This window comes from Ornithorhynchus anatinus, chromosome 11 (genome assembly GCF_004115215.2).
Source record: "Ornithorhynchus anatinus isolate Pmale09 chromosome 11, mOrnAna1.pri.v4, whole genome shotgun sequence".
NCBI classification, from domain to species: domain Eukaryota; kingdom Metazoa; phylum Chordata; class Mammalia; order Monotremata; family Ornithorhynchidae; genus Ornithorhynchus; species Ornithorhynchus anatinus.
The window spans coordinates 59993176-60020585 of record NC_041738.1 but is presented as its reverse complement, the minus strand read 5'-3'; the positions used below and the strand labels follow the sequence as shown (position 1 = coordinate 60020585).

The 27410-nt window shown below is 62.8% G+C and overlaps 1 protein-coding gene across 3 annotated transcripts in view; it reads left to right on the top strand.

Annotated features, from left to right (window-relative positions):
* Positions 1 to 650: 650 nt before the first annotated feature.
* HDAC5 (histone deacetylase 5) overlaps positions 651 to 27410 on the top strand; it is a 43747-nt gene continuing 16987 nt past the window's right edge. Inside the window, exons 1-9 of one of the 3 annotated variants that reach the window (XM_039913448.1) lie at positions 689 to 745; positions 4459 to 4542; positions 5868 to 5960; positions 24661 to 24911; positions 25517 to 25658; positions 25920 to 26034; positions 26237 to 26367; positions 26587 to 26718; positions 26960 to 27072. In XM_039913448.1, the coding sequence (XP_039769382.1) occupies positions 724 to 745; positions 4459 to 4542; positions 5868 to 5960; positions 24661 to 24911; positions 25517 to 25658; positions 25920 to 26034; positions 26237 to 26367; positions 26587 to 26718; positions 26960 to 27072 (1083 nt within the window). In that variant the 5' untranslated portion in view covers positions 689 to 723. Of the gene's footprint in view, positions 746 to 4458; positions 4543 to 5867; positions 5961 to 24660; positions 24912 to 25513; positions 25659 to 25919; positions 26035 to 26236; positions 26368 to 26586; positions 26719 to 26959; positions 27073 to 27410 lie in introns of all 3 variants that reach the window. The other 2 variants (XM_029075163.2, XM_029075164.2) reach the window with 2 other exon arrangements.

The following is a 27410-nucleotide window of genomic DNA, read 5'->3' as shown; positions in this document are numbered from 1 at the left end:
CTCTGTAAAATGGGGATTAAGACCGGGAGCCTCACGTGGGACAGCCTGATCACCTTGTATCCCCCCCCCAGCGCTTAGAACAGTGCTTTGCACATAGTAATCGCTATGCCGTCGTCATTATTAAGCACTTAACAGGTACCACAAGTATTATCATCGGCAGTGCTTAGCACATAGTAAGCATCTAACAAGTACTACAATTATTGTCGTTATCATCGTGGACCCTAGTGCTTAGAACAGTGCTTGGCCCATAGTAAGGACTTAGCAAATACCATAATAATTATTATTATTTACCTCAGCGCTTAGAACAGTGCCTGGCACGTAGTAAGCGCTTAACAAGTATATTCTGAATATGAGGATGATCATTAGTAATAGGTGCTGTGAGGCAGCTCCTTTCCAGCTCCCGCCGGCAGCCCCTCCAAGGGTCGGGGGCACGGATGGGCACGGCAGCGCCCGGCTCCGGTGCGGCAGGGACAACCTGACGGTGCTGTGCTCTCTCTCCTGCCAGGGACGCCTCTCTGAGCGCCTGATTCCCTCGTGCCCCAGGATGGCCACGGCAGCCGGCCACTAGAGCCACAGCAGCCGCGGCAGCAGCAGTCCCGGGTTCCCGTCCGCCCTCCCCCCCCCCACACCCCCGCCACACCGCCACAAGCCCGCCCGGCGGGCCCGAGCACCACCTGGCCGCCGGCCCGTGACGCCCACGTGCCCCCGGGGCCCCGCGCCGCCATGAACTCCCCCAACGAGGCCGGTAAGAGGGTGGGGCCGGGCGAGGGAGGGGAGAAGCCGGTGCCCGTCGGGGGGTCCCGCCCTCGGATGCCTCCGCCGTCCCGGGCCTGGCGGGAACGCCCCCTCCCCCCCGACCCAGAGGGGGCTTGCGGCGGGAATGCTCGTGAGGGCGTGGGGGGGCTGCTCCGTCGCCATCCCGTCGGTACACGCGGCGGACGAGGGTTTAGTTCTTTTTCTGGTGCCCTTCGCTCATCCTTTCGTGCCAGCTGAGGGCTCGGAGAGGGCCTCGTGGACCGAGAGAATCTGGGGGGGCCCGTGGGCTCTGGGGCACCCGTCTGCCCCGGGGGCCCCGGAGCCCGGCTTGGCCAGACAGAGGGCACCTGGTGTGGGTTCTGTGACCCGGGTGGGGCCCGCCGCTCCGGGCCGAGGGGCTCATGAGGTGGAGTGGGGCGCCCTGCTCCTCTCGCCTCTTGTCCCCTACTTTCCTCCCATCCCGACCGCCCCAGACTCTGCCTTTGCTCTTGTGCCCCTACCCTTCTGCTGGTCACCGGCCACTCCCCAAGCCCAGCCCCCCTTCTCTCTCCTTGCTGGGGACCTGGCTACCCTGGATGCCCTCTTTTTAAGAGGATCCCCAGCCTAGATCGGGCTCCAGGGTGCCATGTCCGGCTTGGAGTGGACCCCGAGGAGAGGACCCCCAGCCCTCCGAGGGGCAGGGCAACGTCGGTGGAGCCGAGGGGTGGTCCGGGCTCAGCTTCGTCTGCCCTCGCAAAGGGGGGCCTCGTGGGCACCCCGAGGGAAGGAGGAGGAGGCCTGGCCGGGTTCCCACGGGTGCCTCTCCTCCTCATGCCGGGCAGGGCCCTGCCGCGGCCCTGCCCCGACATGCCCGGGAGCTGCCCTCGCCCCCGGGCCGCCCTCCTCCGGGAACAGGTCCCGGGCTGGGGCTGGGGGTGGACGCTTGGGTCCCGGGTAGGGCCGGGGCAGGTCCGTCCCCGGGGGGCTTCGGACATCCGCGGGGAGGCCACCGAAGAGATCGCCCCTCTCTTGGGCCTCAGGCGGCGGCCCTCCCCGGCTGACCCTAGCCGGGAGCCACAGCCAGAACCGCCTCCCGCCCTCTCCACGGCCGGGCCGAGGCCGCCGTCGCCTTGGCCCAGGACGGGTCCCACCCGGCCTTCTCCAGGGCAACCGCTAGCCCACTTTTGTCCCCTGTACCCCAGATGTGGATGGACAGATAGGATGGGGCGGGATCTCTTGCTTCCCCGCTCAGGGTCCCCCCCCACCCCAACAGCCTCTTGGGAGACTCTGTCCCCTCTCCAGAGGGACATTCTCCTCGGTCACCAGCCTCCTGGGCTTCGGCGGCATTGGTTTCCGGCCGCACCCCGTTAGGAGGTGACGCGGCCCTGCTCCCTCTGCCCCCTCGCCCCCCTGCCCCTGCTTGGGAGCAGCCCGCAAGGTTGAGAGGCCAAACCGGGTCGAGGAATTTGGGCCTAGACCCTCTGTCCCCCTCCCACGCGGGGAAGGGGTCTCGGCGAATCCCCGGCCTCCCCGCCCGGTCGGGGCGCCCAGCCGGCCTCCACCCCGGACCCGCGGCAGGGGCGGCCGGAGCCAGCTCTGGCCCCGGCCGGCGTGGGGATGGGGGCAACGGAAGCCGCCTGGGTCTGCCTCCACGGACACGGTGGTGTCCTTAAGCGGCGTCCCTTCCCCCGGGGTCCCGCTGCCATCTCCCCGTCCCCCACCCCCTCCCCCGGTTCAGGGAGGGGACGGGGGGGCAGAGGCGGGGGGGAGGCAGGGCTGAGAATAGAACGGCGTCCAGTAACGGTGCAACGTCCCAGCGCCTTCCTCTTTCGTCTCGCTTCCTCCCGGCCGAGATCTGAGGGGAAGGAAGCCCCCAGCAAGCGGCCCCTCCCTTCTGACTCCTGGCCCGGCTGAGACCCTCGCACTGGGCCACTGGGACCCTGGGCAGACGGGAGCGGGCGGGATCCCTCGAATGCCCCGTGCGACCTTGGCCCACCAGGGTAAGCAGCGTGGCCTAGTGGGGAGGGCCCAGATCTGGGAGTCGGGAGGGCTTGGGTTCCAATCTGGTCTCCACCACTTGTCTGCCGGGTGACCTTGAGCACGGCCCTTCACTTCTCTGGACCTCAGTCACCTCACCTGTAAAACGGGGAGTGAGACGGCGAGCCCCATGTGGGACAGGGACTGCGTCCCACCTGATTGGCTTGTATCCACCCCAGTGCGTGGTTCAGCGCTTGGCACGTAGTAAGCACTTAACCAATACCACGGTTATTAGTATAACGGGCTCAGCGTCCGGCCTCCGGCACCCTGCTTTGGTCCTGGCCGCGGCTGGCATTTCTGACCCGTGGCCCCTCTTGGAGAGGGGGAGACGTGGCTCGAACATCAGATGCCGGGGGTCCCTTCGGCTCGCCCGCTCCAGCCTGGACCCGTCCTGAGGAGCCGGACCCCTGTGTCCGTCTGTTGATATAGTGTACCCGCCCAAGCGCGTAGTACAGTGCTTTGCGCACGGTAAACACAATCGAATGAACGAATGAATAAGCAGAGGCCCATCCCTAGGGTTCCCGGGCCGACCGTCTCCTCAGTGAACCGTAGCCTCCGGGGAAGGGGTCCCTGGGTCCCCTGAGGACCGAGGGATGGGCTTTGTTGGTTGGACCGAATAACAGTTGTGTTTAAGCGCTTACTACGTGCCAGGCCCTGTTCCAAGCGTTGGAGCAGAAACAAGCAAACCGGGGTGGACGTAGTCCCTGTCCCTTGTGGGACTTGCGGCCCCAATCCCCATTTTGCAGATGGGGGAACCGAGGCCCAGTGAAGCGACTTGCCCAGGGTCACGCAGACGACAGGTGGAGGAACTGGGATTAGAACCCAGGTCCTTCTGGCTCCCTGGGCTCTATCCGCTAGGCCAAGCTGCTACCGAGTGAATCCCCAGGGGAGCCTCGGGTTAGGCTAAGTGGCCCAGGGCCCAACCCTTGCAGGGGGAGAGGGAGAAGTCAGGACGTGCCTCTCCTCTCCCGCCGCCCCGTCCTCACGCTGGACGGTCCCCGGTCCCCGGCTGGCCGCCTTCGGCCACCTGCTGCCCCGGACGCGGACCTCCCCCCGTCCCCCCCCCCCCACTTCGGCCCGGCCCCTCCCCGGCCCCAGCCCCGACCCGCGCACAAGGTGATGTCGGCCGGCGGAGCGGCCGAGCGGGCGGCGGCGGGCGGACGGACGGTCATGGCGGGGGGTCAGAAATAGCGGCTCTGACATCAGCGCCGGCCGGGGGAGGGGGCGGCCGGCCCAGGAATAGCCCGGCTATTTAAGGCACCGGTGGGGTCAGGGGAGAGCCGGCCTAGGGCGGGCAGGGGGCGAGGCACGTGGCAGCGGGCACGTGGCATCCTGGCCGGCGGCAGGGGGGAGGAGGGACACCAACTCCGGCCCGGGCTCCTCCGGGAGTCCGAGGTCCGGCGGCCCGCCCGGGCCGGACCCGAGAGGGGGCCGGAGGCCCGCGCCCGCCCTTGCCCCCGGAGGGTCACGAGAGGGCGGGATCCGGGGCGGCGGCCCTTGGGCCCCTCGCCCCCGGGGACGTCTCGCCCTGGGGCGGGAGTCCCCGGGGAGAAGATGGGGACCAAATGGGGCGCGGGGGGCGGGGGCGGACGGCCCCTCTGCGCTTCGACCCCCTTGGTTTATGTCACCGTGCTTTGTCTTCGACGCATCTGTTGCCGGTCCCCTCTCCCCCTTTTCTATTTTTAGAATGTGAGCCCCCTGAGGGACAGAGCCCGTCCGGTTCCCACCAGCGTCTTCCTTCCCAGCGCTTAGGACGGTGCCCCGCACACAGTAAGCCCTGGAAAAAAATGCTCCGCCTACTACTCCCGGCTTGGTCGAGCCCTCCCCTGGACCGGGCAGAACAGGGAACCGGTTTCGGGCGGCGGGAGGAGGAGGAGGAGGAGGAGATGCCCGGGACGTCCCCGTGCGGGCGGCTGGCAGGAGGGAACGGGTCGCCACCCCCAAGGGGGCTCACGGGGAAGCCCCCCGCGGCCCCGAGCGGAGGCGGAGGGAGGCCCGGGGCTTCCCTGCCCGGGGTCCCTGGCTCCGGGCCTGGGCACCAGCCAGGAGAGCCTGGCAGAGGTGCCCGCGGGCGGGCGGTTCCCGGGCCCCCCCATCCCCCAGCCCGGTCCCAGGCCACCCGGGGGGGTGCCTCTCCCCCTCCCCCCTTCCCCCCTTCCCCTCCCCCTCCACCCCTTCCCCCTCCCTCCTCTTCCCCCTTCCCCTCCTCTTCCCCCTCCCCTCCTCTTCCCCCTCCCCCTTTTTCCCCTCCCCCCTTTTTCCCCTCCCCCTTTTTCCCCTGCCCCCTTTTTCCCCTCCCCCCTTTTCCCCCCTCCCCCTGCCCCCTTTTCCCCCCTCCCCCTGCCCCCTTTTCCCTCCCCCCTCCTTTCCCCCTTTCCTCTCCCCCCTTCCCCCTTCTCCTTCCCCCTCCCTATTTTCCCTCCCCCTCTCCTCTCCCCCCTTCTCCCCTCTTTCCCTCCCTTCCCCCCCCTTTCCCTCCCCCCACCCCCCCCCCCGGCCCCAGCGGCTTCCTCCTCGGGCGCCGACCCCCCCCCCTTCCCCGGTGGGCCCTCGGTGGGCGGGGCCCCGGGCGTGCGGGGCCCTTGTCGGGCGGGCGGCGGTTGGCGGAGGGGCCCGGGCGGGCGGGGCGCCGGGCGTTTGGCGGGCGGCGATTGGCGGGGGGGTGGGGGGGCGGCGGGGGCGGGGGCGGGGCCGGGGCTCCCCCGACCCCGCTCCTCCTATTTATAGCCGGGCCCGGCCCCGCCCCCGCCACTATTTCGGGCGCCGCCAGCTGCCGGCGCCCGGGGGACAGAGAGGGAGGGAGAGAGAGAAAGAAAGAAAGAAAGAAAGAAAGAAAGGCGAGTGGGGCCCCCGGCCCCTCCTCTCCCACGTCTCCCTCCTCTCCCTCCTCTCCCTCCTCTCCCTCCTCTCCCTCCTCGGCCCGGCCGCGGGTCCAGCGGGTCGGGTCGGGTCCAGCGGTCCCGGGCCGGGGATGCGTCCGCCGCCCCCTCCTCGGCAGGACGGGCCCGAGCCCCGGGGCGGATGAGGCCTCCCGCGGGGGTCCCGGCCCGGCCCGCCGCCCCCCGCTCCTGAGGCCGAGCCCCGTGTCCCCGCAGATGGGCCGTCCGGACGCAAGCAGCAGCAGCAGCCGCCGCAGCAGCCCCTGGACATCCTGGCCCGCACCGCCCTCCGCGCCCTCCCCAGGACAGGTGAGCCCGGCCGCCACGGGCGGGATGGCACGTGATAACGGGCCGGGCGTCAAGCGCTCCCTCTGCGCCCGGCGGGACGCCCCGAGCGCCCGGCGGGACGCCCCCGCTCTCCGGCCCCCTCTGACGGATGAGGGAACCCGGGCCCGGGGAAGCCACTCGCCCGCGGCCGCCCGGCCGACGAGGGATGCGGACCCGCGGCCGCCGAGCCACCCCCGCTTCTCCCACCGGAGGCGCGACCGGGCGGGGGAACGGCGGTGACGGTGACGGGGGTGTCCGTCGAGGGCCCGCCGGGTGCCGAGCGCCGTTCCGAGCGCCGGGGGGGAGACGGGGTCGTCGGGTCGTCCCACGTGGGGCTCGCACCCTCTTGATCCCCGTTTTCCAGATGAGGGGACCGGGGCACGGAGAAGCGAGGCGACTCGCCCGCGGTCGCACGGCTGACGAGGGGCGGAGCCGGGAGCCGAACCCGTGACCTCCGACTCCGAAGGCCGGGCTGCCTCTCCGACGCCCCCGCCCTTGACCGTCTGCCCGCTTTTGGGGTGTCCCCGGGGAGCCCGTCCCCCCCCCCCGGGGCGTCGGGTGACGCCCCGCTTGCTGGGACGGGAGGGGGACGGACCGAGGGGACGCGAGGGCGGCGTTCGCGGGCCCCGTCCTCCGCCGCCCCGTCGATCGCTCGGTTCCGTTTATCGCCGTCGTCCTCGTCCGTCCGTCTCCCCCGATTGGACCGTGCGCCCGTCAGAGGGCGGGGACCGTCTCTATCTGTTACCGATTCGTCCGTTCCAAGCGCTCAGCGCGGTGCTCTGCACATAGTAAGCGCTCAATAAATACCGTTGGATGAATCGCTAGCGAGCGCCCGATGGCTTCCGGGGCGCAGAGCCAGGGCCCTGGCGAGCGCTCTTCTAGGTCGGAACCGGAGCGGTGAAATCCGGGGACCGACCGCTTTCGAGGTCAGAGAGCCGGGGACGCGGCGTGGCCTAGCGGGTGGGGCCCGGGCCTGGGAGTCCGAAGGACCCGGGTTCGGATTCCGGCTCCGCCGCCTGTCTGCGCTTCGACCTGGGGCCGCGGAGGGTGGGAGGAAAGTCCGCGGCCCCTTCCCCGGCCCCTCCGGAGCCGTTGGGGCGACCCGGCCGGGCGGGGAGAGGGTTAAGGCGTCCGGCCGGGCCGGCCCCGCGGCCGTGACGCGGGCTGGGGACGGATATAGGGTGGGCGCTTGGGGCTTTGGACTCTGGTATGTAAACAGATGTTGCAAATAGAAACGCCGTAACCTTCTTGTTTAAAGAGACTCCGGGCAGCTCCCCGGGCCTGGGCTCCGACGCCGGCGAGGGTCGGAAGGGCGGCGGGGGGGGCGGGCCGGCCACCGAGACCGCCTTCGTGCGGTCGCGGTCGCTCATTCGGTCGTATTTCTCGAACCCTTACCGTGTGCGGAGCACCGTCCTAAGCGCCTGGGAGAGTACAATATGACAGACACGTTCCCTGCCCACAACGAGCTCAGAGTCTACGTTCGTACGACGTATCTCGTGCGCGCGCACCCCCAGCCGGTCGGTTGTATTTACTGAGCACTTACTGTGTGCAGGGCACTGTGCTAAGCACTTGGTGGTGGTAATAATAATAACTGTGGTATTTAAGTACTTAGTATGTAGCGGGCATTCATTCATTCAGTTGTATTTATTGAGCGCTTACTCTGTGCAGAGCACTGTACTAAACGCTTGGAATGGACAGATCGGTAACAGATAGAGACAGGCGCTGTAATAATAACAATGATTTGGGTATTTAAGCGCTTACTATGAGCAGAGCGCTATTCTAAGTGCTGGGGGAGATACAGGGTCATCAGGTTGTCCCTCATGAGGCTCCCAGTCTTCATCCCCATTTTCCAGATGAGGTCACTGAGGCCCAGAGAAGTGAAGTGACTTGCCCACGGTCACACAGCTGACAAGCGGCGGAGCCGGGATCTGAACCCATCTCACCTCCGACTCCCAAGCCCGGGCTCTCTCCACCGAGCCGTGCTGCTGGGGTGGACGCGGGGCTCCCGGTCTCAGTCCCCATTTTCCAGATGAGGTGACCGAGGCCCAGCGAAGTGACCTGTCCGAGGTCACACAACAGACAAGTGGCAAAGTAATAATAATAATGCTGGTACTTGTTAAGCGCTTACTATGTGCGGAGCACTGTTCTAAGCGCTGAGGTAGATACAGGGTAATCAAGTTGAGACTCACAGTTAATCCCCATTTTACAGATGAGGGAACTTAGAACCCATGACCCGCTGACTCCCAGGTCCGGGCTCTATCCCTTATGCCGTGCTGCTCCTCGAGAGTAAAGTAAAACAATATAGAACGGACACTTTCCCTGCCCACGGTGAGCTTACAGTTATTATTACCATGGTACTTAAGTGCTTACTATGTGCCAAGCGCTGTTCTAAGCACTGGGATAGATTCAGGTTAATCAGCCTGGCCACAGTCCCCGTCCCACGTGGGGTTCGCACTCTTAATCTCCATTTTCCAGCTGAGGCGACCGAGGCCCAGACAAGCGAAGGGGCTTCGCCCCAGGTCAAAGCGCAGAGAAGTGGCGGAGCCGGGATTAGAACCCAGATCCTTCAGACTCCCAGGCCCGGCCTCCACCCGCTAGGCCACCGTGCTTCCCTGGTTCTCTGACTTTGAAAGGGGTCGGTTCCCAGATCTCATCGCTCCGGTTCTGACCCCAGAAGAGCACTTGTCGTGGCTCTCGCTCTGCGCCCCGGCAGCGATCGGTCGCTTACTAGTGATTGCTGGCGAAGGCTTTGTGCGGCCGCTGGACGTTGGACGAGAAGCAGCGTGGCTCAGTGGAAAGAGCCCGGGCTTTGGGGTCAGAGGTCATGAGTTCGAATCCCAGCTCTGCCACTTGTCAACTGTGTGACCGTGGGCGAGTCGCTTCACTTCTCTGTGCCTCAGTTACCTCACCTGCAAAATGGGGACTAAGACTGTGAGCCCCGCGTGGGACAACCTGATTCCCCTGTGGCTACCCCAGCGCTTAGAACAGTGCTCGGCACATAGTGAGCGCTTAACAAATACCAACATTATCATTATTATTGGGAGGACCCTCCCCGGCGTGTCCCGATTGGGGAGGGCTTCCCCGGCAGAGCTCAGGACGACCCACTCACGGGGGACTTTCCTCTCCCGGGCAGGGACTCGCCGCGCTTCCCGAACTGGTCACCCTCCCAAGCCGGGGCCTGCAGGACACACCTCGGGGCTCCTCCCCGCCTGCCGAGAGCCACGGGCTCAGTGCCATTTCCCGAGCGCTCACTGTGTGCAGAGCACTGGACTAAGCCCTTGGGAGAGCACAAGAGAACGACGGACACGTTCCTGCCCATGACGAGCTCACGGTCTGGAGGGGGAGGCAGACGTTAATATAAATAGATAAAATAAATTACAGCTGTATACATGTGAGCCGTGGGGGTGGGAGGAAGGATGAATGAAGGAGCGAGGGAGAGCGGCGCAGAAGGGAGTGGAAGAGGAGGGCTTAGTCTGGGCAGGCTTCATGGAGGAGATGGGCCTTCAATAAGGTTTCTGAAGTGGGGGAGAGCAATTATCTGATAGGAGGAGGGAGGGCATTCCGGGCCGGGTACGGTGCTCCGCGCGCCGTAAGCGCTCAGTAAATAGATCGAATGAACGAATGTGGGCGAGGGGTCAGTGGCGAGTTGGACGAGATGGAGCTTCGGTGGCATTGGACGGATGATCCACGGCTGCGGCACCGAAGGCGGTGGGGGTGTCCTGGGGACCCCCCCCCCCCCAGGCTGGAGCCGGTCACCCCCGGGGGTCCGGGTGTGTGCGGGAGGGTGTGCGGGGCAAAAGATAGTTCATTCAATAGTATCTACTCCCTCTACCAACCCCCCTTCACCTCTCCGCAGCCTAACCCTCTTTTCCCCCCATCTCCCTCTGCTCCTCCCCCTCTCCCTTCCCATCCCCTCGGCACCGTACTTGTCCGCTCAACTGTATATATTTTCTTTACCCTATTTATTTTGTTAATGAATTGTACAGCGCCTCGATTCTATTTATTTGCCATCGGTTTTTACGAGACGTTCTTCCCCTCGACTCTATTTATCGCCATCGTTCTCGTCCGTCCGTCTCCCCCGATCAGACCGTAATCCCGTCGGACGGCGGGCACCGTCTCTATCTGTTGCCGACTTGTTCATTCCAAGCGCTTAGTACAGTGCTCTGCACATAGTAAGCGCTCAATAAATAGTACTGAATGAAAGGATAGTTAACTGCCCTACCCCGGCGGGCACTTGGGGGCTGGAAGAGCAACCCTCCCCCCCCAGCCCCCATCTCCTACGTCTCCCACCCTGGAAGACCCCAGAACTCCCTCCCCGAATCTCGTCCCCTACTCCGGACCCAGCCAGGACCTCCTCGGTTGGAATAGTGACGACGACATTGGTGATGTGTGTTAAGTGCTTACTAGGTGCCAACCGCCGCACTGAGCACTGGAGCCCGATGTCGGGTAGGGATCGTCTCTGTCCGTTGCCGAACTGTACTTTCCGAGCGCTCAGTGCAGTGCTCTGCACACGGTAGGCGCTCGATAAATACGACTGAATGAATGAATGAATGAAATGAGTGAAGATAATCAGGTCCACAGTCTAAGTGGGAAGGAGAACCATCGCCATTTTAAAGATGAGGAAACTGAGGCCCGGGGAAGTGACTTGCCCGAGGTCACCCAGCGGCCAAATGGGCCTGGCCTAGAACTCGGGCCTGTGGACCCCACTGGACTGGAGCCTTTCCGGTGGCCCTGCTTCTCCTCTCAGCCTGGGGTCTGGGGGCTTCGAAGCCTCCGGGGGCTTCCAATTGGAGAAGCAGCGTGGCGTAGTGGTTAGAACACGGGTCTGGGAGCCAGAAGGTCACGGGTTTTAATCCCAGCTCCGCCACGTGTCTGCTGTGTGACCTTGGGTAGGTCACTTCCCTTCCTCTGGGCCTCAGGTGCCTCATCTGCAAAATGGGAATGAAGATTTTGAACCCCTTAAGGAACCGGGACCGTGTCCATCCCCATTTGCTCGTATCCAACCCCAGCGCTTAACGAATACCATAATCAGAATTATCGTCGAGTGGGTTGGCTCGTCCCCGGCAGGAGGCCGCCAACAGGCTTGTGTTTGTCTAGGGTCTCCCCTGGAGGCCTGAAGCCCCCCTGCTTCTCTGTGCCTCAGTCATCTCCTCTGTAAAATGGGGATTTGAACTCTGAGCCCCATGTGGGACAATCTGATCACCCCGTATCCCCCCCAGCGCTTAGAACAGTGCTCTGCACATAGTAAGCGCTTAACAAACACCACCATTATTATTATTATCCCGCCCCACTCCCCACCGTCCCCTTCCAGTCTAGGCCGGGGACCACCACCAGTTTCCATCGTCCTGAGGGGTGGACTGGGGCGCAGAGCGAACCCCTTCCCTCTGTTCCTTGCCTCCAGGCAGGGTCTCGGGAACTCTCTGGGGGCCGCAGTCGGTCAATCGGTACCTTTTTGAGCGCTTTCTGTGTGCAGAACACTGTACTAAGCACTTGGGAGAGCACGGAACAACAGAACTGGTAGAAATGATCCCTGCCCCCGGTAGAGGGAAGGGCAAAATTAAAACAAATGACAGGTAGGGGAAATAGGAGAGTATAAGGTTATGGATGTAATAATAATAATGGAGGTAATTATTAAGCACTTACTATGTGCCAGGCACTGTAGTAAGCACTGGGATCGATACAGACATATCGGCTCCTAGTCCCTCGTGGAGCTCATCGTCTCCGTGCTGTAACGTCCACATCACCGGCCTGGGAGTCAGAAGGTCCTGGGTTCTAATCCCAGCTCCACCACTTGTCTACTGTGTGACCTGGTCCAAGTCGCTTCACATCTCTGGGCCTCAGTTCCCTCATCTGTAAAATGGGGATTGAGACTGCGAGCCCCAGGCGGGACAGGGACTGGGTCCAACCCGATTTGCTCGTACCCGCCCCAGCGCTTGGCCCATAGACGGCACCTAACAGATACCACAGTTATCATAACTCCCCATTTGACAGATGAGGTCACTGAGGCCCAGTGAGGCCCAGTGAAGTGACTTGGCCAAGGTCACACCGCGGACGAGCGGCGGAGCCGGGACGAGGACCCAGGTCCTCCCGACTCTCAGGGCCACGCTCTATCCACTGGGCCACACTGCTTCTCTAAGCGCTAGACGCCAGTGCTGTGTGGGTAGGCTGGGATAATAATAATGATAATGTCGGTATTTGTTAAGCGCTTACTATGTGCCGAGCACTGTTCTAAGCGCTGGGGCAGATACAGGGTAATCAGGTTGTCCCATGTGAGGCTCACAGTCTTCATTCCCATTTTACAGATGAGGGAACTGAGGCACAGAGAAGTGAAGTGACTTGCCCACGGTCACGCAGCTGACAGGCGGCAGAGCGGGGATTCGAACCCGTGACCTCTGGCTCCCAAGCCCGGGCTCTTTCCACTGAGCCACGCTGCTTCTCTAACGTGCTTAAAGGGGTGCATAGGTGAAGCAGAGGGGAGGGTGGATAGAGGAAATGAGGATAGAACCCAGGCCTGGGAGCCCGAAGGACCTGGTTTCTAGTCCCGGCCCCTCCACTTGTCCGCCGTGTGACCCTGGGCAAGTCATTCAGTAGTATTTATTGAGCGCTTACTATGTGCAGAGCACTGTACTAAGCGCTTGGAATGGACAAATCGGCAACAGATAGAGCCGGTCCCTGCCCTTTGACGGGCTTACAGTCTAATGGGGGGAGACGGGCAGACGAGAACAGTGGCAATCGATAGAGTCAAGGGGAAGAACATCTTATAAAAAACAATGGCAAATAGAATCAGGGTCCCTCTGTGCCTCAGTTACCTCAACTGGAAAATGGGGATTAAGATGATGAGCCCCACGTGGGACAGGGACTGTATAATAATAATATTGTTGGTATGAAGCGCTTACCGTGTGCAGAGCACTGTTCCCAGCACTGGGGTATACAGGGTAATCAACCTGTATCCAACCTGATTTTCTTGTATCCACCCCCCAGCGCTTAGTACAGGGCCTGGCACCTGGTAAGTGCTTAAGAAATGCCACTATTATTATTATCATTATTACTGTTATTAAAGGAGTCCGGGTCTGTGGCTCCTGCCGACCACGGGTAGCCATTTGGGCATTCATTCATTCATAGCCAGTTGCCATTCAGTCATTCATCCATGCAGTCATTCACGTAGTCGCATTTATTGAGACCGTGAGCCCGTTATCGGGCCGGGATGGTCTCTTTCTGTTGCCGAATTGTCCATTCCAAGCCCTTAGTACAGTGCTGTGCACATAGTAAACGCTCAATAAACACTACTGAATGAATTTATTGAGCTCTTACCGTATGCGGAGCACTGTACTAAGCGCTTGGGAAAGAACAGTAAACGGCGACAATCCCTGCCCCCACCTTTGTTCGTTCAGTCGTATTTATCGAGCGCTTACTGTGTGCAGAGCACTGTACTAAGCGCTTGGGGAAAATACAACAAGAGACACATTTCCAGCCCACAAAGAGGTCACGGTGTAGAGGATTTGCCCCGCCCCTGGTGAGCCCCGCCTGGTCACCTCCGCTCTGCCGGGTCCGAAAAGGCCCTACCCCATCCTGCTCCTCCTCCCGCCCCCGTCCCTGGATATTTTTACGGCCAAGTGCTGCGCTGCTTAGGCCTGTCCAGATGACCCTCCCCCGTGAGCCTGTCCCCTCCCTGGACTGTGGTGGACAGGGCTGCCCTCCCCCACAGGGTGGACGCTCTAAACCGGGAGCTCGTTGCGGGCAGGGATCGTCTCTCTTCGTTGCCGTGTTGTACTTTCCCGACCGCTCAGTACAGCGCTCTGCCCACAGTAAGCGCTCCGTAAATGCGATTGAATGACGCCCCCGTATTTCGGGGGGAGCCGGGCTGTAAGCCTGTTATAATAATAGTAATAATTACGGGGCTTGTTAAGCTCTCACTATGTGCCAAGAACTGTTCTAAGCACTGGGGTGGATACGAGTTCATTCATTCAATAGTATTTATTGAGCGCTGACTACGTTTGAGAAGCAGCGTGGCTCAGTGGAAAGAGCACGGGCTGGGGAGTCAGGGGTCATGAGTTCGAATCCCAGCTCTGCCACTTGTCAGCTGGGTGACTGCGGGCGAGTCACTTCACTTCTCTGTGCCTCAGTCACCTCATCTGTAAAATGGGGATGAAGACTGGGAGCCCCACGTGGGACAACCTGATTCCCCTGTGTCCACCCCAGCGCTCAGAACAGTGCTCTGCACATAGTAAGCGCTTAACAAATACCAACATTATTATTATGTGCAGAGCACTGTACTAAGCGCTTGGAACGGACAAATCGGCAACAGATACAGTCCCTGCCCTTTGACGGGCGCACAGTCTAATCGACGGGCGCACGGTCTAACTAGGTTGGACATATCCCCTGTCCCACCTTGGTCTTGCGCTCTTAATCCCCTATGTATTTCGTGAATGAGGTGTCCATCCCCTTGATTCTATTTATCGTGACGATGTCGTCTTGTTTTTGTTTCGTTCTGTTTGGCTCTGCCACGCCGCTTCTCTGCTGGGCCCCGGACCTGAGGCCGGGAGATGCCCCCGCTTCATTTCCCCCTCGGGGGGAGACCGGGGGTCGGTCCCACACCTGCCCTCCCTTGGCAGGAGTGAGGGTTGGGATGGGGTGATGATGATGGTGATGACGTTGGTGTTTGATAAGCGCTTACTAGGTGCCAGGCAACGTTTTAAGCGCCGGCCACCGTTTTCAGGGGGAGGGCACGCTCCTCCGCAGCCAGGGCAGCCGCCGCCCCCTCCCTCCCACGGTGCCACCCCCGGCTGTAAGAGCTGCTCCTTCTCTTTGCTTCTTTTGCTGCTGTCTGTCTCCCCCCCTTCGAGACCGTGAGCCCGTCGAGGGCAGGATCGGTCTCTCCGTGTCGCTCAATTGTACTTTCCCGGCACTTAGCTCAGTGCTCTGCACGCAGCGAGCGCTCAAGAAGTCCTTCCGAGTGACCGAATGCGCCTCCCCCCCCCCCGCCGCGGCTCCTCTTGGCTTGTTTTGCTGCTGCCTGTGGCCCCCAGCTTCTAGACTGTGAGAAGCAGCCTGGCTCAACGGCAAGAGGCCGGGCTTGGGAGTCAGAGGTCATGGGTTCGGATCCCGGCTCCGCCGCTTGTCGGCCGGGTGACCGTGGGCAAGTCACTTCAGTTGCCTGTGCCTCAGTGACCTCATCTGTAAAACGGGGACCAACCGTGAGCCTCACGTGGGACAACCTGATGACCCTGTATCTACCCCGGCGCTCAGAACAGCGTTCGGCACATAGTAAGCGCTTAACGGATACCGACTTGAGCCCGCTGAGGGCAGGGACGGTCTCTCCGTGATGCTGAATTGTAATAATAATGTTGGTATTTAAGCGTCCCTTGAAGTGCGATTCCGCAACGGAGAGAGACCGTCCCTGCCCACGTAGGGCTCCCAGTCTTCATCCCCATTTTCCAGATGAGGGAACCGAGGCCCGGAGAAGTGAAGTGCCTCGCCCAAGGTCACCCAGCCGACAGGTGCTACAGCCGGGATTAGAACCCACGACCTCCGGACTCCCAAGCCCGGGCTCTTGCCACTGAGCCACGCCGCTTCCCGCCCGGCGCCGTGCACACAGTAAGCGCTCAGTAAATAGGGCCGAATGCATGCCGTCCCTCCCCCGGCTGCTGCTCCTCTTGGCTCGTTTTGCAGTCCGCCCGGACTGGGAGCCCGCTGTGGGCAGGGACGGTCTCTCTTCGGTGCAGAATCGCACCCTCCAAGCGCTCAGTCCAGTGCTGTGCACACAGTGAGCGCTCAGTCAATCCGACGGAATGAGGGGCTGCTCCTCCCCCCCGGCGCGGCGGCGGCTGCAGGTGGGGCGGGCGGCCGGCAGGGGGCGCCCCGGGCCGCGTTAGTTTGCCCCCTCCCCCCCCCGCCCCCCCCCGCCGCCCCTCCCCCCGCTTCCTGTTTGCATTAGGAGCAGCTGGGGGGCGGGGGGGGGGGGCAGGAGGGCTGCCGATGGGGCTGCGGCTCCGCGCTGCAGAGGCTCGGTCCGGGCCCCCAACCCCCATGCGCCCCCCTCCCCCTTCCAGCCCCGGCTGCGCCCCTCCACGCGCCGCCCCTCCCCCCCCACCGCCCCCCAGCCCGGGATTGCCTGGCCACCCCCTTCCAGACCCCTAATCCTCCCCCCAACACACACACTCACATATACACATCGCTCTCCAGCCCGGGACTGGCTGCCCACCCCCTTCCAGACCCCTAATTCCCCCCCCCCCCCCCCCCCCCCCCCGCCACATATACACATCACCCTCCAGCCCAGGACTCCGCCTTCCCAGCTACTTCCATATCCCTCCTCCCCATTCCTGGCTGCCCCCTCCAGCTCCCCCTTCCATCCCCACTGCAGCCCAGCTCCCTCCTCCCCGTTCCTGGCTGCCCCCTCCTCCACCTCCCCCTTCTACCCCCACCGCGGCCCGGCTCCCACCTCCCCGTTCCTGGCTGCCCCCTCCAGCTGCCCCCTTCCACCCCCACTGCAGCCCAGCCCCCAGCTCCGGACGGCCTGCCTCTTCCCCCCTCCTCCCCACTTCTGGCCGCCCCCTCCGGCTCTGGAAAGAGGAGCGCCCCGGCCTCTTTGTCCCGGTCGAGGTTGCCGGGGTCGGGTCTGCCCCGCGAGGGCAGAGAAGAAATGGGGATGAGGGCCGAGGCTCCGTGAGCCAGGAGGAGGGAGACCCCAAGCCTGACCGGGCCCGCGGGCCCCGGCCCCTAGCCCTCCGGGTCTGGTTGGGCTAGAGGCGAGCTCGGTCCGGGCTCTGGGTAGGGCCGAGGACCCCTTAACCGGGGGGCGGTGATTATGGTGGTCTTTGCTGAGTGCTCACTATTTGTCGAGCACTCTGTTCTAAACAGCGGGGTAGATGCACCTTCCTCGTCTCACGCGGAACTCGCTGTCCTAATCCCCGTTTCCCAGATGAGGGAACTGAGGCCCAGAGAAGCGACTTGCCCGAGGTCACCCGGCAGACGGGCGGCAGAGCCGGGATCGGTACCCACGTCCTTCCGACTCCCAGGCCCGGGCTCTACCCGTCGGGCCACGTTGCTTCCCTGGGGGCCGCTGGGCCGCATCTAGACCTGAACACGTCTGGGAGGCGGCGGTGAGCGGGGGGATGCCGGGGGTCCGGCCGGGGGTTCGTCTTCCCCGCCTCCGTCTCCCCTCACCCTCTCGCCCGCGTGGAAGCGGACGGCCCGGGGCGCGTGCGTCTGTCTCTCCGTGACGGGTGTCCCCGCCCTCCTGACCACATCTGGCCTCGGCCGCACATGTGGCCTCGGCCACACGGTCGTCAGAGCAGCGGCCGGGGTCAGTCGGGGGCGGGGGGGGGAGGCCGCGGAGGGCCGGGGCGGCCACGTGCGCCCACGAGGAATGTGCCCGGTGGGGGCATTTGGGGAGAGGCCGGGAGGCCGGCAGAGAGACTTCCTCACGTCTCTCTCTGGGCCTCCCCGCCCGCCGGCCCTCTCCAGACCCGCTCAGGCGATCAGTCGTCGAACGGCACTCCTTGAGCACTCAGGCCCGTCAAACGGCAGGGACCGTCTCTATCTGTTGCCGACTTGTTCATCCCAAGCGCTTAGTCCAGGGCTCTGCACCTAGTAAGCGCTCAATAAATACTATTGAATGAATGAACTGTGTGCGGAACGCCGTCCCGCCGGCCTCCTCTGCCCGCCCCCCTGCCCCGGCCCCACCCCCGGCACGGGCCAGGGACCGGCTCCCCGGCAAGACGGACTCCGCGGCGCCCCTGCCCCGCAAGTGTTCAGCGTGCAGTCTGGCTGGTGGGGAGGGGGCTCGACAGGGAGACCCCCCTCCTTCTCCTAGGCTCGTGGTGTAGTGGATAGAGTAATAATAATAATGTTGGTATTTGTTAAGCGCTTACTATGTGCAGAGCACTGTTCTAAGCGCTGGCGTAGACACGGGGGAATCGGGTTGTCCCACGTGGGGCTCACAGTCTTCATCCCCATTTTACAGATGAGGGAACTGAGGCCCAGAGAAGTGAAGTGACTTGCCCACAGTCACCCGGCCGACAAGTGGCCGAGCTGGGATTCGAACTCGTGAGCCCTGACTCCAAAGCCCGTGCTCTTTCCGCTGCGCCACGCTGCTTCTCGTAGAGTAATAATGTTGGTATTTGTTAAGCGCTTTCTATGTGCAGAGCACTCTTCTAAGCGCTGGGGCAGATACAGGGTCATCGGGTTGTCCCACGTGAGGCTCCCAGTCTTTATCCCCATTTTCCAGAGGAGGGAACTGAGGCCCAGAGAAGTGAAGCGACTGGCCCGCAGTCACCCAGCTGACAAGCGGCCGAGCCGGGATTCGAACCCATGACCTCTGACTCCCAAGCCCGGGCTCTTTCCACTGAGCCACGCTGCTGCCTGGGGGTCGGAAGGTCACGGGTTCTAATCCCGACTCCACCACTTGTCCGCTGTATGACCTTGGGCCAGTCACTTCACCTCTCTGGGCCTCAGTTCCCTCCTCTGTAAATTGGGGATTGAGACTGGGAGCCCCACAGGGGCAGGGACCGTGTCCAACTCCATTTGCTTGAATCCGCCCCAGCGCTTAGTACAGTGCTTGGCACACAGTAAGCGCTTAACAAATACCGTCATTATTCTTAGTCTGTCCCACGCGAGAAGCAACCCCTGGATTATGGGAGTATGGGGGCATCCACTACAGCGGGGGCTGGGCTGCCTAGCCTTCTTCCCCCTCCCCCCGTCAACTTCTGGTGGACCCCCAGGGGCTGGGGGTCACCCCTGCTCTCCACCCCTGCCCCCCTCTCTCCCTCTCCTTGTCTGCAACCGATCAGCAGTAATAATAATATTGTGGTATTTGATAAGCGCTTACTACGTGCCGAGCACTGTACAAGACAGTCGGGTCCCACGTGGGGCTCACAGTTTAAGTACGAGGGAGAGCTGGTATTGAATCCTCATTTTGCAGACAAGGGGATCGAGGCACAGTGAAGTGAAGCGACTCGTCCAAGGTCCCGCAGCGGGTACGTGGCAGAGCCGGGATTAGAACCCAGGTCCTCCGACTCCTCGGCCCCGGACTGTTTCCAGTAGGTCACCTACTCCGAGCAGGTGGCCGTACGAAGCACTCGGGACAGGAGAAGTGAATCGGTAGACCTGAACCCTGCCTTCAAGGAGTCCAGCAGTGGGAATGAGAAGCAGGGTGGGCTAGTGGATAGAGCACGGGCCTGGAAGTCAGAAGGACCTGGGTTCTAATCCCCGCTCTGCCACGTACCTGCTGGGTGACCTTGAGCAAGTCACTTCTCTGGATCTCCGTTCCCTCGTCTGTAAAATGGTGAAGATTGTGAGCCCCACATGGGACCTGAACTGTGTTCAGTCTGATTATCTGATTAGAGCAGCAGCGTGGCTCAGTGGAAAGAGCCCGGGCTTGGGAGTCAGAGGTCATGGGTTCGAATCCCGCTCCGCCGCTTGCCAGCTGTGTGACTTGGGGCAGGTCACTTCACTCCTCTGTGCCTCAGTTCCCTCATCTGTAAAACGGGGATTAAAACTGAGCCCCACGTGGGACATCCTGATCACCCTCTATCCCCCCCCAGCACTTAGAACAGTGCTTTGCACATAGTAAGCGCTTAACAAACACCACCGTTATTATCTTCCTCTAGACTGTAAGCTCATTGTGGGCAGGGAGCGTGCCTACCAACTCTGTTGCAGGGTACTCTCCTAAGTGCTTAGTACAGTGCTCTGCGCACAGCGATTGATAACGGGGGGGGGGGGCACGTAATCGATGGTATCGATTAAGCGTCCGCCGTCCGCAGAGCGCCGTACTGACATCTTGGGTGGACGCCGTGCCTTCGGAGAGTTTACAGTCTGAGGCGGAATCGGGCAGACCAAAGGTTGGCAGGCTACTGGGCACAGCGGACTGTACTGAGCGCTTGGGAGAGTCCGGCGGGGCGCCGGCCCTGACCGCAGAGATCTTGCAAGTAACTGGGAAGACGGACTCCCGGTTACTGACGTTTAGGAGGGAGAAAAATGGAAGATAAGGCAACAGTAAGATCCTTAAATTCATTCATTCAATAGTATTTATTGAGCGCTAACTGTGTGCAGAGCACTGTGGTAAGCGCTTGGAATCCTCTTCTCCCACTCCCTTCTGCATCGCCCTGACTTGCTCCCTCTGGTCTCCCTCTCCCCCAGCTTCACAGCACTTCCGTACTTATCTGTCATTTAAAAAAAAATATTAAATATATAAATAATCTATAAATAAGATTTCATGTATTAATATATAGTATAATTTTGTATATATTAATGTCTGTCTCCCCCCAGACTGTAAGCTCACCGTGGGCAGGAAGAGTATGCTTACTGTTGTATCGCGCAGTAGGCGGCCAATAAACACGACCGCGTGAATCAGTCGATACCGAAAGGCTGCGGGTGCCAATGGCCCGAGGTGGGAATCGGGAGACGGAATCAGGGCGGGCCTCTTGGAGGCGGCGGCCTCTTAGGAGGGCTTTGAAGATGGGGAGAGCGGTGGTCCGGTGGGTGCGAAATGGGAGGGCGTCCCAGGCCGGGCGGGGAGGGTGGCTGAGACAGGGAGGGGCACCGAGGAAACGGGTTTGGGAGGTGCGGAGAGAGCAAACTGGAAGGAGCAGGTGAAAAGAGGTGCCGCGTGGCTTAGTGGAAAGGGCCCGGGTTCCAATCCCGGGCCCGGGTTCCAATCCCGGCCCCGCCGCTGGTCTGCTGCGTCACCTTGGGCGAGTCGCTTCGCCTCTCTGGGCCTCAGGGACCTCATCTGGACAAGGGGGATGACGAGGGCGAGCCCCACGGGGGACAGGGACCGGGTCCAACCTCGTTAACTTGTCTCTACCCCAGCGCTTAGTACTCGAAAGAACACGAGCCAGGCTCTGCCACTTCCCGGCTTTCATTCATTCAATAATAGTTATTGAGCGCTTACTATGTGCAGAGCACTGTACTAAGCGCTTGGAATGGACAGATCGGCAACAGATACAGTCCCTGCCCTCTGACGGGCTCACGGTCTAATCGGCTTGGTGACCGAGGGCAAGTCACTTACATTTCTGGGCGTCTCAGTCTCTTCATCTCCCCCTCTAGACTCTAAGCTCATTGCGGGCAGGGAATGTGTCTGTTATAGCGGACTCCCCCAAGCGCTTAGTACAGCGCTCTGCACACCGTGAGCGCTCAATAAATACGACTGATTGACTCATCTGTTGAGATGAGGCTTCGATGCCTGTTCAATCCCTCCCCGTCAGACTGAGGACAGACCCCGTGGGGTACGGCGACTATATCCAGGCTGATAGATAGTATTGACCCCCATCTTAGCCCGGCGCTTGGCATATAGTAGGCACCGAACTGTACTTAGGCTGTGAGCCCCACGGTAATATTAATGCTGGTATGTGTTAAGCGCTTACTGTGTGCCGGGCACCGTACTAAACCCTGGGGTGGATACCAGCAAACCGAGTTGGACGCAGTCACTGTCCCACGTGGGGCTCCCAGTCTCAATCCCCGTTTTTACCGGGGAGGTCACCGAGGCCCAGAGACGTGAAATGACTCGCCCAAGCTCACACGGCGGCCAGGTGGTGGAGCGGCGTTAGAACCCATGACCCTTGCGCGCAGGGACCGGGTTCACCGTCTACCTTGTATCTCCCCCAGCACTTAATAATAATAATAATAATGTTGGTATTTGTTAAGTGTTTACTATGTGCAGAGCACCGTTCTAAGCGCTGGGGGACATACAGGGTCATCAGGTTGTCCCACGTGAGGCTCCCAATCTTAATCCCCATTTTCCAGATGAGGGAAGTGAGGCACCGAGAGGTGAAGTGACTTGCCCACAGTCACACAACTGACAAGTGGCAGAGCTGGAATACGACCCCATGACCTCTGGCTCCCAAGCCCGGGCTCTTTCCACTGAGCCGCGCTGCTTCCCTAATACCCTGCTTAACGTGTAGTGAGCGCTTATAACAATAATAATAATGTTGGTATTTGTTCAGCGCTTACTATGGGCAGAGCACTGTTCAAAGCGCTGGGGGAGATACAGGGTCATCAGGTCGTCCCACGTGAGGCTCACAGTTAATCCCCATTTTAATAATAATAATGTTGGTATTTGTTAAGCGCTTACTATGGGCAGAGCACTGTTCTAAGCGCTGGTGGAGATACGGGGTCATCAGGTTGTCCCACAAGAGGCTCCCAGTCTTAATCCCCATTTTTTCCAGACGAGGTCACTGAGCCACAGACAAGTGAAGTGACTTGCCCAAGGTCCCGCAGCTGACAAGAGACAGAGCCGGGAATCGAACCCATGACCCCTGACTCCCAAGCCCGGGCTCTTCCCACGGAGCCACGCTGCTTCTCTGATCAAGTATCCTATTCTTCAGTACCGTTATTATACGCACTCTCCCAGGCGCTGAGCGCGGTGCTTTGCACACAGTAGGCGTTCGGTACGTACGAACGAACGGATGAATGACCGTGAAACTGGGGGCGAGCGTTGAAGCGAGGGGCCTGGCCCGATTGCGCGGGCGAAGGGAGGTTTCCGAGGAGGGGAAAGGAGGGAGCCGGGGCCCGGCGACGCTCGGGAGACGAACCCCGCTCCCCTCGTTTATCCTCTCCCCTCCCCTCCCCCGCTGCTGCGGTCTCCCCCTCTTTCCTCACTCCGCACAGCTGCTGTTGGGCCCGGTCTATATTTAGCGGGTGTTTGCAGTGTAATTACAATAAAACTGTTGAAAGGAGATAATCCAGGGGAGGAAGCCGGTTCTGTCTCCTTGTTTCCTCCCCTCCCCAATCCGGCCCAGCCCCGCCGCGGCCCCCCGCCCCGGGCTGCGGACCCCTCACCCGACCTGGGGACGGTGGGGGGGCTCCGTCTCCTCCAGCCAGCCCCTCGTCCCCCTGCCCCGTCTCCCCAGACCGGTTTCCGTCATCTGCGTCTCAGCCCGAATCGCGGAACGCCACCGTTTATCGCTGTGCCCAGCGGTTAGTACAGTGCTCGGCGCGCAGTTGGGGGTGGGGGAGGAAGAGGGGGAAGGGCCCGGTCTGGGCTTTGGTTTTCCCAGCACCCGTGTCGTATCTTTACGTTACCGTCTCCCCCTCTAGACGGTGAGCTCGTTGTGGGCGGGGAATGTGTCGGTTATAGGGTCGTAGGGAACTCTCCCGAGCGCTTAGGACAGTGCTCCGCACAGAATAAGCACTCCATAAATATCACCCAGCGATCGGATGTGGCTTGGGACTGTCGGTTCACTTCTCTGGGCCTCTACGTCCTCGCCCGTAAAACGGGGAGAGGGTCCCTAGTCTCTCTCCATCTCAGGCCCCGTAGGACGGGGCCTGCGTCAGTCATCCTATCTACTGAGCGTTCGCCGTGTGCGGAGCACTGCGCCGAGGGCTTGAGAGAGCGCAGTGTCACAATAAACAGACACGTGCCGCGTTGATCATCCTGCGGCCACGCCGGCACTCGACGATCAAGCCGTCAGTGCTGTTTATCGAGCGCTTACCGGGTGCCGTACTAGGAACAGAGAAGCGGAGAAGGAGCCTGGTGGATGGAGCGAGGGCCTGGGAGTCGGAAGGTCACGGGTTCTCATCCCGGCTCAGCCACCCGTCTGCTGCGTGATCTCGGGCGAGTCACTTCACTTCTCCGGGCCTCGGTGACCTCACCTGGAAAATGGGGATTGAGACTGTGAGCGCCAGGCGGGACGGGGACTGTGTCCAACCTGATCTTCCTGGCTCCACCCCGGCGCCTAGTACGGTGCCTGGCACTTAACAGATACCATAATTATCACCGTTATTACGGTAGAGCAAAGATGATAGACTGGTTGCTGCCCACAGGGAGCCTACAGTCTGGAGGGGGAGGCAGGTCGTGAATATAAATAAACGAGGGATATGGACATGAGGGCTGAGGGGCTGGGGGGGGATAAAAGGGGCAAGTTCAAGTGCACGGGCGACACGGAAGGGAAGCGGGATGGCGCGGTGGATAGAGCCCGGGCCCGGAAGTCAGGAGGTCATGGGTTCTAATCCCGACTCCGCCACGTGTCTGCCGCGTGACCTTGAGCAAGTCATTTTACTTCGCTCGGCCTCAGTTACCACCCCAGTAATAATGACGATGGTATCTGTTAAGCGCTTACTATGTGCCCAGCACCGTTCTGAGCACGGGGGCAGATACAAGGCAAGCAGGATATCCCACGTGGGGCTCACAGTCTTCATCCCCATTTTCCAGACGAGGTAAGAGAGGCACGGAGAAGTGAAGTGGCTTGCCCAAGGTCACACAGCAGACAGGTGGCGGCGCCGGGATTAAAACCCACGACCTCTGACTCCCAAGCCCGGGCTCTTGCCCCTAGGCCACGCTGCTTCTCTTTGCGCTTAGCACAGTGCTTGGCACCGAGTACAGAGAAGCAGCGTGGCTCCGCGGAAAGAGCCCGCGCTTGGGAGGTCGTGGGTTCTGATCCCGGCTCCGCCGCTCGTCAGCTGCGTGACCTTGGGCAAGTCCCTTCGCTTCTCTGGGCCTCAGTGACCTCAGCTGGAAAATGGGGATAAAGACCGGGAGCCCCACGTGGGACCGCCCGATCGCCTCGTATCCCCCCCAGCGCTTAGAGTGCTTGGCACATAGTAAGCGCTTAACAAACGCCGTCATCGTTATCAGTAAGCACTTAATAAACACCACAGTTATCCCAGAAGGGAGTGAGAGAGTAATAATAATGGGATTTCGGGCTAGCGGGGGCCCCGTGAGCGCTGACTTGCGTCTCCCCCGCAGCGGTGGAGGTGAAGCCGGGGGCCATGCCGGGCGGGGGCGGGGGCAGCCCCGGCGGCGCGGAGCCCCAGGGGTCGGGCCCGGCGGCGGGGCCGGCGGTGGACCCGGCGCTGCGCGAGCAGCAGCTGCAGCAGGAACTCCTGGCCCTGAAGCAGCAGCAGCAGCTCCAGAAGCAGCTCCTCTTCGCCGAGTTCCAGAAGCAGCACGACCACCTGACCCGGCAGCACGAAGTCCAGCTCCAGAAGCACCTCAAGGTGGGAGCTCCCGCCGGCCCGCCGGCCCCGGCCCGTCCCCGAACCGCCCGGGGTCCCCGGAGCCGGCGTGGCCCGGGGGCAAGAGCTTGGGAGTCGGCGGACGGGGGTTCCGATCCCCGCTCCGTCACTTGTCTGCTGTGAGACCCTGGACAAGTCCCTTAACCTCTCCGTGCCTCAGTTACCTGGCGTGTAGAACGGGGATGAAGACCGTGAGCCCCACGGGGGACGGCCCCATTACCTTGTATCTGCCCCGGCGCTTAGAACGGTGTTTGGCACGTAATGAGCGATTAACAAATAGCATCATTATGATGATGATGATGCCCCTCCACCCCCTCACCCATGGCCTGTCCCCGGGTCCCCCCGGCAGCCCCCCCCCCCCCCGGTCCCCTTCTGGCCCGCACCCGAGGTCCCCCTCGTGCTTCCCTGTGACCCCTCCTGGTGTCCTGCCCCCCCAAGACCCCTTCAGCAGCCCCTCCTGACCGTCCCCCCGGTGGCTCGTTAGCATGGCCCACCCCCAGCCCCCCGGTGGCCTCCCCGGTGGTCCACCCCTGGACCCCCTTGGCCCCGTCCCCTGAGGGCCCGTCCCGCCTCCCCCTCCCCAGCAGCAGCAGGAGATGCTGGTGGCCAAGAGGCAGCAGGAGCTGGAGCAGCAGCGGCAGAGGGAGCAGCAGCGGCAGGAAGAGCTGGACAAGCAGCGCCTGGAACAGCAGCTCCTCATCCTCCGCAACAAGGAGAAGAGCAAAGAGAGTGAGTGGTGGGCTGGGACCCCCCCCCGACCCCCCCAGCCCAGGGCTCCCGCCCCCCCATCCCACCCCTCCTCCTTGCTGACCTCCTGGAGGCCGATCCCTCCCGTCTCTGCCGCCCACGGGCGGTGCCCGGGCGGCGCCCGAGGCCCGGGTTCGTCCAGTCGCCCCTCCCGGCGGTTCCCCGGGGGGGGGCGGGCCGGGAGACGGGAGGGTCCCGGGGTCCCCCCTCCCCACCCCAGCTCTGTCCCGCCCCCCGCCGCAGGCGCCATCGCCAGCACCGAGGTGAAGCTGAAGCTCCAGGAGTTCCTGCTGAGCAAGTCGAAGGAGCCCCCGCCGGGCGGCCTCAACCATTCCCTCCCGCAGCACCCCAAATGCTGGTAGGGACCCCGGGGGTGGGGGGGCGGGGCCCCGGGGGGCGGCCCCAGGGAGAGGGGTCGGAGCCCGGGGGGGTAAATGAGGGCGGGATGGGAGCGGGGGGAGTGTCCGGTCAGCGGGAGAGGCGGTGGGGTCCTCCAGGGGAAGAGGAGGCGGGGTCCCGCTCCGCCTCCGCGGGCCCTGATCCGCCCTGACCCACCTCAGGGGAGCCCACCATGCCTCGTTGGACCAGAGTTCCCCCCCCCAGAGCGGCCCCCCTGGAACCCCCCCTTCCTACAAGCTGCCCCTCCTTGGGCCCTATGACAGCCGGGACGACTTCCCCCTCCGCAAAACAGGTGAGAGAGAGAGACCGCCGGCCCCCCGGGGGTGTGCGGCGGCGGGGGGCCGACGACCTGGGGCGGGGGCGGCCGGGAGGGGTTGGGGTCCGGAGGGGCCGTGGGCGGGGGGGCCCCCACCGGGCGCCGCTCTTCCGGTGGGAAGAGGGGAGGAGGGCGGGTGGGATCTGAGCTGTGTGTGCCCCCGCCCCCGGTCCCGCCCCCGGTCCCGGCCCGCAGCCTCCGAACCGAACCTGAAGGTGCGCTCGCGGCTAAAGCAGAAGGTGGCCGAGCGCAGGAGCAGCCCCCTCCTGCGCAGGAAAGATGGGACCGTCATCAGCGCCTTCAAGAAGAGAGCCATCGAAATCACAGGTGCCCCATCCGACCGGGGCGGGGGGCCGCCGGGAGGGCCGGGGCCGGGACTCGCCGTCGTCGCCCCTCCCGGTCAGGGAGCTGGCGGGAAGGCCCCGGAGCCGGTGACGCCGCCCCGCGGGCACCGGTCCGGCCCGGGTCCGGCGGAGGCCGGGCGGAGGCGGGGGGAAGGAGGGCTGGAGGGCGACGGGCTGACCTGGGTCTCCCCGGGCCTGCCTCCCTCCCTCCCCTCCCCGCCCAGTGTCGTCGGTGTGCAACAGCGCTCCCGGCTCCGGCCCCAGCTCCCCCAACAGCTCCAACCACGCCATCGCCGAGAACGGCTTCACGGGCTCCGTCCCCAACATCCCCACCGAGGTAGCCGCCCGCCCGCCCGCCGGCCGGACAACCTCCCGCCTCCCCTCCCCCCGGCCCCCCCGACCCTCGCCCTTCCACGGCCCGCAGTCTGGCTCCTCCCAGGGCGGCCGGGCTCTCCGGCCGCCGGCCGCCCCGGGCCCACCTTCCGCCCTCTGCTTTCCTCTTGACGTCTCCGTGGCTTAACGCTTAGAGCCCGGGCCCGGGAGTCGGAAGGACCTGGGTGCTAATCCCGGCTCCGTCCCTTGTCTGCCGGGTGGCCTCGGGCAAGTCACCTCAGTTCTCTGGGCCCCGGTGACCTCCTCCGTAAAATGAGGATTGAGACTCGAAGCCCCAGATGG